Source organism: Phascolarctos cinereus, unplaced genomic scaffold (assembly GCF_003287225.1).
Source record: "Phascolarctos cinereus isolate Bilbo 61053 unplaced genomic scaffold, phaCin_HiC Scaffold_7;HRSCAF=346, whole genome shotgun sequence".
In the NCBI taxonomy this organism is placed as follows: Eukaryota; Metazoa; Chordata; class Mammalia; order Diprotodontia; family Phascolarctidae; genus Phascolarctos; species Phascolarctos cinereus.
Genome location: NW_027556180.1, coordinates 7,938,286 through 7,949,513, shown reverse-complemented (window position 1 = coordinate 7,949,513; position 11,228 = coordinate 7,938,286). Strand labels below are relative to the sequence as shown.

General features: G+C 40.7%; 1 protein-coding gene across 1 annotated transcript in view; it reads left to right on the top strand.

Annotated features, from left to right (window-relative positions):
• Positions 1 to 5,140: 5,140 nt before the first annotated feature.
• Positions 5,141 to 11,228, top strand: part of TP63 (tumor protein p63) — a 242,747-nt gene continuing 236,659 nt past the window's right edge. Inside the window, 2 exon segments of the mRNA XM_078147181.1 lie at positions 5,141 to 5,574; positions 5,784 to 5,906. Of these exon segments, the coding sequence (XP_078003307.1) occupies positions 5,423 to 5,574; positions 5,784 to 5,906 (275 nt within the window). The 5' untranslated portion in view covers positions 5,141 to 5,422.

Below are 11,228 nucleotides of genomic sequence, written 5' to 3'. Positions count from 1 at the left end.
CATATACCACAACTTGTTCAGCCTTTCCCCAACTGATGGGCATCCTCTCAATTTCCAATTCTTTGCCACCACAAAAAGAGCTGCTATAAATGTTTTTGTACATATGGGTAAGATCTCATTTTTTTTTTTAAGGAAACAGACTTGGAAAATAGGTCAAAGAAAGATAAATGAAGAATCATTGTTCTTTTTGAAAACTGTGATAAAAAGAAAATATTTGAATGTTTTATTTCAAGGAATTATATTAAAAACTGCCCACATCTATTAAACTACAAATAAGAGTTCTTTGAATACAATATTCCAGCAAGCAAAAGCTGTAGGCTTGAAAATTAAAAAAAAAAATCCTGTAAAGCTAAGTATACTCCTAAAGAGAGAAAAATAAACTTTTAATGGAGTAGAAAACTTTTAAACATCCCTTAGGAAAAGACAAGTACTGTGTAGGAATGTTGAAATTCAAACATAAGAGTGAAAAAGAATCTATTGAGGTCTTTTCAAAGGGGGGCTCTATGATAATGTGGTTCTGACATTTTAGTAGGGAGAGAAGAAATGTGTATTCTTTCAGAATTTGAATATCTTAAATGAGTAAAATAATAAAATGGAGGTACTAGGGTGGGTTTTGTTTTGATGTTTTTAAGGAGAGAAATAGAAGGGAGCATAAAAGGAATATACTAGTAGAAAGATGGAAGAGGATACAACTCGGTATTTCTGAAAATCAGGGTTCATAAGAAGAACATAGAAACATGGAGATAGTGGTAAATGTTGTAGACATAAGATCAACTACTCTCTGATCTTAATTGGATTATATGGGTTGAACACACAGTGTAGTGTAAAAATATACCAATCTCAGCACTAGGAAACAAGTAGCAATGAGGGTGGAGTTAAGAGGGAAGATAATAGAAGAGACAGCATAACTGTATGCAAAACCATCATTGTCATTATGAAAGAGGCATTAAAAGAGAAATATATACATATATGTATATATGTATGTGTATATGTGTGTATATATATGCACATGCACATGCACATGCACATACATATACATATACATATACATATACATATACATATACATATACATATACATATACATATACATATACATATACATATACATATACATATACATATACATATACATATACATACATATTTCAAGAGTATGCTTAAATAACCTGTGGTATATTAATGAAAAGGAGCATTATTATGCACATAAGAAATGGTGAAAGCAACAATTTCAGAGAATCTTAGGTAATACAATTTGATGTCAAGTGAAATAATCAGAAAGATAAAAATTTATATAAGGACAAAAATAGTGTAAATATGGAAACAGAACAACCAAATAAATTTGAAAGACTTAAAAATTCTGATCAATGCATTGTGCAACCCCATCTCCAGAGGACCTAGAGTGAAGCACATTATCTCCTGGAAGAAGGGGTGGACTCAAGGGGCAGAAACAGACATTAGATTTTTGGACCTGAGCACCGTGCAGATTCTCTTTGCTAAAATGTTCTCATTTATTACAAGTGGGGATACAGATTATTAGTAGTAATGCTAAAAAATGAGGGTCACTGAAACTTTTTTTTAAGTCAAAGAAAGAATCAGAAGGAAGTTCAGAAATAAATATACATAATTAGGATAGTTTTAAAAGTAAATGGATTTGTTACATATTTTTAATGAAATGGTTAAGAAATAGCAATTCTTGGTTTCATATATAATCATGAAAATGATCATACGTAATCACAAAAATGTCTAAATATTAAAAAATAAGTTAAAAAATGAAGACATACTCACGGGAATGTGTATATGTGCTCACCTGATCCTACCATTCCCTCAAACTATGGTTTTATGTCCCTTAATCATTTCACAGTCAAACTCCTAGACAAAGTTGCCTACGCTTCCTTCCCTTCTTCCCAATCACTTCTCAGTCCTTGCTAAGTGAGCTTATCACTCAGCTAGAAGTACTCTCCAAAGGTACTAATGCAACAAGTGTTTCCATAACATAGCAAATCGAATGGCCTTTTCTCAGTCTTCATCCTTTGAAGCTCTTAACACTAATGACTGTTCTCTCTCCTTGACTATTTTCTACCCTCTGGGACTCCAAGGCACCACTATCTCTCAGCTCTTAGACTTCCCAGCTGAGTATTCTTTTCTCTCCTCTACTTTATTATCATCCCTATCCTGCCCCTTCATTATACATATGCTCCAAGACTCTGCCCCATTTTTCTTTCTCTTCTCTATGCATTCTTACTAGGTGACCTCATCATCTCCAAATCTACATCTATAAATGTAATGATCACTTGTATACAGATAGTTCTCAGATCCATACACTCAGTCCTAGTTTTTCTGCAGAGCTTCAGTTTAGCATCAACACAGCTTGGTATGCCAGAAAAGATTTAAAAAGACTGAAAAAACTGAAAAATGATTTAGAAACCCAAAGACTAACTAAATAAAGTGTTTTCCTTTCTACTAAGATTACACAAAAAGACAGTGGGAAGCATAAATACACTGGGAAAGAAATCCAACCAGGAAAACCAATGCCAGCAGATGAAACTAAGCCAGAATCTAAGTGATACTCAGATCAGAGCTATCTGATCTTTCCAATTAGATGTCCCAAGTACTCCTCTACCTCAACATATTCAAAAGAGGACTCATGACTCCAACCAAATCTGACCCTCTTCCAAATGTCCTTGTTTTCTAAGACAACACCATCCTCCTCCTCAGAGTCTTTCTGAACTCTTCTCTCTCCTCTTTCCACATATGGAAACACTTGCCAAACTTTAAGGTTTCTACCTCCACAACATCTCTCTAGCCTCTCCTCCTGCATGGTCATCAGCCTGGTTCAAGCCCTCATGATGTCTTGCCTGGACCATTACCAGATCTTCCTCTCTTTTAGCATATCTCTTCTCCATCCCATTTGAAACCATTGCTCCCTTTTGTCACTGATGCCCTCTTCCCTCTGGGATAAAATATCACACGAGCTTGCCACTTAAAATCCTTGAAAATGTGACTCCAGCTTACCTTGCAGACATATTGGAGTGGCTTTTGTTCACTCCCTCCACATTCCAGGCAAACAAATCTACTTTGGGAGCCCCAACCTTGTCATTTCTGCCTTCGTGTTTTTTGCATAGACCACCCATTCTGATGTGCACCCCTAACTTACCTCTGCCTTAAAAAACCAGCTCAGATTTTGCCTTTGGGAAACTTTCCTTTGTCCCCTTAGTGGCTGTCAAATGATCCCTGTCTGCTGAGTCTTCTGTAGCCAAATGTGGGCTTCCTGAGGGCAGGGACCATTGCTTTGGGGGCTTCGGATCCTCTGTGCCTAGCACAGCTGCACAAAGATTTGAGTTCTTGCCTGTTTACAGGTTCCAAATAGCTAGTAGAATAGAAAGTCATTCCTTGGGGAGAAGTCTCAGTTTCATTTTGTTCTTTGAATTCCCAGCATCTGACATGGTAAAGAGCGCATAGCAGGTATGCAGTGTGTGCTTATTAGGTGGACTTGGCTTAGCTTGGTCAAATTGAAATACTGACACTTCAGGGGACCTTGATTTGGACTCAGGGAGCAGTCTGATAGTCATACACGTTTGTTTGAGCCTTCGTTACCTCAATATACTTCCTCTCTCCTTCCAGGTTTCTTCTTCTGTAAAATTAGGAATTTGGACTAAATATTGTCCAAGATTCCTTCCTTTGCTAAATTCTTTGATCTTCTGTTCCTTTGGCTCATTTCACTATTGTGTATCTCCTCTCCTTTGGCATGGGAGCTACCAGTTACCACCATGCCCAGTAGATACGGTCCAATAACCAATTCAAATTATTTTCATGTGACCTGATATTGAGCAGCTTCCTGGACATCCAGTGGCATTCACACGCCCCCAGATCATGCCTAGAGCACTGTTAATAGAAAATGCTCATGCAGGGAGACTATTTTAAAACAAAAGGAAAATGAAGGAAAACAAATCTGAACCTGATGTGTTCAGTTGTTTTCTTATCTCTCCACTTCATGAAGTTGAATCTATAACTGGGAGTTTGATGACAATAGCCCATGGAATTATGGTCTGTAATTTCAGATAAAGCAGGTCCTGTATCTTCAAAGACATGCCACCTACTGCATTGTATGCTAAGTTGTGAATATTTGTCAAGTGAAATACAAAAAGAATTTTTAAAAAAGCAAAGCTACTTTAATGCCAATTAACAAATCTATAATTAATTAGGAAAATGATCTTCCCTCCATGTTTCGCATATTGTAGCGCAAGCTGTCTGAGCTGGCACCAGCTCAGGCCTGCCAGTCTGTGGGATTCACAATTCACAGATGTTAGGAACTATCAGACTGAGCGTGGGAGGAGAGTGTCAAGTTTTAAATAGCTTTTCTCTGCCATCCTGGCTGAAGTAGCAAAGAAAATGTTTCCCTGTAGCACCTTCCAAACCCAAATTTCCTCTAAGGAAACTTCTCATTTTTCCAGGGTGATTGCCCACCTGCCTGCCTGCCTGCCTTTTGGCTTTTATGGCTGGCATTTGCTGAGATCAGCAGACTCCCAGGTGCACCATGGGGAGGTGACCAATAGGGCCCGGAACTGGGACACTGGTGACAGTCACTCCAACTCTATTTTCTTCTGGTGGAGTCGGGTTTAATTTAGCTCCTGATTCATATTTCATTCACTCCCCAAAACCACAAACCCAGAATAGGTCTGTCGGCAATGGCATCTGGAGTAAGAGTGACAAGCTGACTTGGGCTGTGCATTTCCTATTGGTAAATCTTCCCATGTGGGACAATATTTTGGGGTTCCTCTCTGAGTTCCAAGAACACACTTCACAGAGAGTGTTGTTGATTTTGTTTTATTTTTAAACAGACTCAGGCATTTGACCTTTCAGAGAGTTGGGATAGTTTTTCCTAAACATCTAAGGCTTAGCATTTAATACATAGATTCTCGTCAATTTTTGTAGCCCTTGTGGAATTTTGTTCTTTCAGTGTCTGAGAGAGGATTTCAAACACTTTGAAATACTCATCTGTCTTTTTTGGGAAGGAGATAGAAGCAAGGAGGCAACTTTCCAAAGGTCAAGAGTAAAGAAACTGAGGGTAGATCTTTATTTTTTCTTTTTTCCCCCCCTCCTTCCTAGAGGATAGGCATTACTTCCCCATTAAATGTGATCAAGGAATTTTTCTGTCTTTGCCATTTGAGATTGTGACTACAACACAAATTTGGCTGGAAGAGAAAATGAAGGAGAAAGGAAGTAGAGAGGAACAAAACAAAGCTAGACTTTACTAAATGGCTGCAAACCATTTGAACCCCAAACACAGCTCAACAGGACACTTGCCAAGGCAGAATCCAATGAGCAACAGGGAAAAGCAGGTCATCTGGAGTGGAGTGAACACACACCAGCCCCTGAGCTGCCCCGTTCCAAGAGTCCGAGCTGCTGAAATTAAACTCTGATGCCATTCCAGCAGCCAGCCAATCCCCAGAGAGATCAGAAGTTCAGAGATGCCACCAAGTTCCCCAGAGCAAATGTGGCTACTCTACGTCAAGAGCTGGAAAGAAGATGTAGAGACAGGAGGAAAACAACAGCGCAGAGGATGCCCAGCTGGTAAGAAAGGGCTGTTTGTGATGTTTGAGTCACCTGATGAATCTCATTGGCCATGGCCAAAGACAGCCCCACCTCTTGGCAGATGGAGGAAGAGGGGGCACTAAAGTTCTATATCTTATAGCAGTTGACCTGCTTGCTCTGAGCCTCCTGGCTTTATCTTGTCTATATATATATATATATATATATATATATGTGCATCTATCTCCTAGGCATATGTGTGTATATCATCTCTCTTTCCCTGCTTGTCTACGCCCAAGAGAGCTGGAAGAAATGAATGTCGAACCCTCACCATATCCCACCTTACCGTGCTGTCCTGACCCTTTCATCCAGCGGTGAGTTTCAGAGTGATGTGCTAACTTTTAGTCGAGTTTGAATGGAATGCCTTGTGACTTTATGAGCATTTTTTCAGTTTGAGAGAGTGAGGGGGAACAAAAACCACCCCAAAGCCAGAAAGGTTGCCCCTTCTGGCCCAGAGCAGTGGTGTGGTTAGGGCTTTCTAATTAACTTGTATCCCTTAATGGGCATCCTTTGTGGTTTCCTTTTCCGGGAAACCTTCAGAGCCAACAAGTGGTGATGTGTGCAGATGAGATGGCAGTCTGTTCCGGTTTCATTAATGATGGTAGAATTTCCAAGGGTCAATTTCTTTTTGCCTTGATTTCCCCCTTCTCCCCAGTGCTCCTGGTCCCCCAAGAAAAATAAATCCCATTGGACAGAGTAGAATGCCTAGGGATCATGTTCTCAGTGCAATCATCAAGTGAAAGACACCGACAGTCCATCTGCTGGAGAAATGATAAAGTGTGATTTAGCCACAGTCCTCCAGAGCAGTCCATGATGTATTCTCTGGGCCAGGGGTCTTGAAAGAGTATCTTTTCCTGATTTTCTTGGAGAGTAGGCATCATCTTTGTAAGCAGCCTGAAGCTTACAACGTGTTCTCTGCCTTTGCCTCACCCATGTCAGTAGAACAGGGGTATTGCTTAGTACTGAAAGAGATATTAGCAAGCAAGTAGGATTCTCTCTCTCTCTCTCTCTCTCTCTCTCTCTCTCTCTCTCTCTCTCTCTCTCTCTCTCTCTCTCTCTCTCTCATTTCGAAGAGAACTTGGCTATTTTTAAACTAGCAAATGTAATCTGAACAGTGTTTTTCCAGTCATAAAGTTACAGGAGATATTCAGATCCTATGTGACAGGGTCAAAAAATGGATTTGAGGTAGAATTAGGGCTTAGTTTAGGAGTGTGGCTGGACTGAAGATGGGATTGGTTGTTTTCCCCCAAAATAAGTTACTGAAAGAGGGCTGGTGGAGTTAAAAGAGTCAGGCTCAGTCGGGAAGGGTGGGCTCGTCATTCATCGCTGCTGCCTCCCACAGCCTCTGGGCCAGACTCAGGCTTGTAGAACCTGGAGTCCGGGTCCAGCTAGGGCTCAGTTTCTGTCACCTGGCCTGCCAGATTAGGGCAGCTCTGTGATCATCTTCCTCAAGTTTAATTTCTCACCATGTTTGACACTAACAAGGCCTCAGCTGCTCTTCCTGGGAGGTTCCTGGTCAGCAGGGTGAGAGCCCACCCAGGACACAAAACCAGGGAGGGAAGAAATGGGAGTGGAGAGAGAGGCCGTGGGAAGGAAACCAGGCAGATGCCATCCAGTCTGGAAAAAACAAGCAGTTGGGATTTCTTGGGCTTGGGTTTGAAAGTCCCCACTTTTCCCAAGCCTGGAAGTCCCTGCCTCTCCCCAGACTGCATGAAGTCAGAGGGGGAAGAAAGGGAAGAAATAATTCACATGTTCCTAATCTCCTGTCTCAAAGAAATTTCAAAATTCTGCTCATTCTTCTGAGATGAAACATGAAAGAATGTGACACCAGTGATACTTTTTTATTCAATACTGTAAGGATTGCATAGAGCTTTTGATCAGTTATTCCCAGTTAGTCCTCAGAACAACCTGGGATGCAAGGGCAAATACTACCCCTACTTTATAGATGAGGAAAGTGAAACACAGGAAGGTTAAGTGATTTTGCCCAGAATCACACAGCTAGTGTCTAAGGCCACACTATCTACTGTGCCACCTAGCTGTCACAAAGAGAGCAGCTTCTTTTGGGGGCTTCTCTCAGTACGTCAACATCTACTCAACCTGGTGTCTTGTGAGGAGAAACTGCCTTTGGCAACTTTTGGTCAAGTTGATTCTGTTCTCTTCTGGCCAGAGGCTACCCCACTGACCAAAGGTGGCAGAGCAGTGCAGCAAAAAGCAAAGTATATTTCTTGTTGAGGGAGGCAGATCAATCTGGAAGCCCCCACTGCCTCTGAGTTTTCATGTCAAGATGGCAGACCCAGGATCCCAAAGGATCTAATCAGTTTAAAATGGTCTAAAGTCCCCAGCAGGACCATAGACAGCCAAGGAATTGCAGGAGTAGTAAGGAGTCAGGGATAAAGCAGAAGAGTCTGTGCTCTCACAAATGCAGATTCGAGCCACTTTCCAGGAAAATAAGTTTGTGTGACTCAAAGAAAGAACAGCAAAATTGGTTAGTTGAAATTTGATGATTATTAGTTAAAGTACATTGTTCTAGGAATGCTGAGAAGTATTTGCTGACGACAGAAGGCCGTTTCTTGGAAGTGACACATTGGCCTGGTACAATAGATTAGGTACCTAATAAATGCTTGTTGATTCATTGATGTCATGCTAAATATGATCAATATCTCTGTGAGAAATAACAGTTTGCCTGTGGTTTTTCATTTAATAGTTGTAAGGATGAACTTGTGTTTTGGGCCAGAAATGACTAGTTTGGGCTAGTTTTACGTGTCCTGTGAAATGTCCCCATCAGAAACGTTTCTGTTTGTCACATGAAGAAACAGAGCTGTTGGTGATGCTGAAGGAGTGAATGAATTGGAGCTGGTCATTCCCATCAGCCAGTGCCCGGACTTCTCAGTTTACAAGACCTATTTTAGGAGAGACCATACTGAATCACTTCACAGACATAGTCACCTACAGTGTCAAATTTGTCTTTTCTTGACCTTGGCTTTATAAAGAAATGTTGTAAATAGAGAATGGAAAACTCAAGGTGTACTGATCTTCAGACCCAATCCGCTTCTACTCCCTCAGAGAAGGGCCCACTGAGGAGCTGTCAGCAGCTAATGACCAGGACAGGTATGTTATTGTGCTTCCATACAAGGCCATTTAAGTGTGCATCTCCAAAAGAATAGTGGATTTTAGCCACACAGCGTTAGAGGTCAGAGGCAAGGCCTCACTACAGGTTATGCTTCTGGTAGCCTGTGGTATCCTTCTTCAGCAGCTTTGAGGTTGAAATGTTGATGAGGTTGGTTTGCTTTAACCTGTAAGAAAACTCTTCAAAAGCCAGAAAGCTGAGTGGGAATAAGGAACTGTGGTCTACTTCCTCCTGATCTAGACCCACAAAGGCAAGCAGATGAGGAATAGCTACCTGGGAATACAAGGCGGTAAGGAAATTTCAGATGAGGAAACCATTTCAACAAAACTAGCTTTCACCGCCTCTGGTGTAAACTCTTGAAGAGGCCATCTGATTGTTCAAATCACCTTGTGTTGTCTTTGTATATACTTGTAGGTGATGTTATAACTCGACTGCGTTGCCCTTGAGATCACAGATGGTTTCTGTTTTGTCCTGGTATCTCTACCAGCTCATACAGTTCGTGACACAAAACGGGAATTTAATAAATGTCTGATGATTGACTTCATGGTAGTGGTTGCAAACAGCCTTTCTAAGTAGAGTTTCACTAAAGGAAGTCTGGGCTATGGTGGAAAGCATTCTGGATTTGGAGTTAGGGGACCTGTATTGAAAACTGGCTCTGCTCCTTACTCTCTGTGTAACCTGAGGCAAGTCACTTAAGATGCCTCTCCAGGACTCAGTTCCCCATCTATAGGCACAGACTCCTGTTTAGGGTAAGTTTGATCTCCAAAAATATTGTTAAAACGTGTGAAAATGACCCATCTTTAAGGACTTATGAATAAGCAAAAACTTTTAAGGCTACTTGGACTGTTGATATAGCTGAACAAAATCACATTATGACTTCTGCCCTTGTAGGGCTAGGTCATGTTAGACAACCATGCAGCCCCCTGGATATAGGCAAAGTAAAGCCCTTCTATTTGGAAGCAATTGTGTGATCTTGCTAAAACAATAGCTTTTGCATGCACTGCAAAGATTATAGTGAATTTTAACAGTTGTATGATTAGAGGGTGAGGCAGCATAGAGACAGCATTAGACTTGTAGGCAGGAAGACCTAAATTTGAATCCCATCTCAAACACCTGCTATTTGTGCAACCCTAGGCAAGGCATTCAATCTCTCTCAGCCTCAGTTTCCTCATCTGTAAAATGAGGATAATAACAGTACCATTTCATAGGATTGGTGTGAGGCTCAAATGAGATAACTTACCAAAGTGTTCTGCACATCTTAAAACCCAGGTCTTCCTTCCTGAGGATAGCTCCCTATTCAAAAAGTCCTCTCCCCCCTCAATTTTCTTTAAGGTTACTATGATAAAATTGTTTGCTGTTTAAGATTCTAACACCTTTGCAATCAGCAGACAAATCTGCTTCAGATGGGTCCCTTGGCTAAATGACCCAACAGGTGTTTGTGTTTCCCAGGAGCCATCATTCAATCCATGGGAGGATGCTGGGAGATACACGAAGCTGCTGTTGTGACTCATGAATTGAGGGAGGAGATTAGACATACAAAAAGCAATTCAGAGCCAGCATGCCATCCTCATCGCATTCTGCCCAGATCCATGGACGACCTCCTGGCACACTTCATTGTCAATATTTTGGTAAAGTCCTCATGGCATAGTGGGAAGAATGTTGTATTTTTGTCTGAAGGACAAAGTTTGAGGACCCGAATTCAAATCTCACCTTTCACAAATACTGGATGTTTGTTTGATCTTGAGCAAAGTCATTCAACCTCTCTCAGCCTCAGATTCCCCATGTGCAAAATGGGGATAATAATAGTATTGCTGTTAAGTATCATTGTAAGCTCCCCATGATCTATAACCCTATCGATCTCTGATTTATTATAAAGCATCTGAAGTACTCCCAAACAAGGTTATGTTCATATACCAATATTCTTCACTCATTTTAAAATATATTTATCTAAAATTCCTTTCCTCAATCCTCTCACTTCTGCTGCTTTAACATTTATGAATTGGGTTGCAATTGAGATTGTCCCTGCCCTCACATTGGTGACTGAGAGAGACAAGAAAGCTGAAAAACTGACTCATTGAAACTCCTAGAAAGATAGCATAGGAAGTTTTAGTCAGCCTTAGTCTACTTATCTATAAAATGGGAAAACAAATGTCCTTTATAGGCTGTTGTGAGGATCAGCTGAGTTGGTGAATGTGAAGTTATTTGCAAACTTTTCAGTGCTGTATCAAGACAACTTTTTTTTCATCTTTATAAAATTTTATTGATGACTTGTTTCTTATTTATCAGTTATTTCCAAGTGTTCCTTCCCCAGGGCCTGGCAGAGAGTCATCCTTTATAACAAACAGTGTTTTCTTATGGAGGAGGGAAAAGTTGGCATACCTAGTCAATATATATAGTATGTATATATATATACATTTTTTTTAAACCAAAGCCATGTGCCAAAGTGTAAGACCTGTGGACCTCGCACCCCCACAAAGGGGCAGGTTTGGAGCATCCTCTCATACTTGGA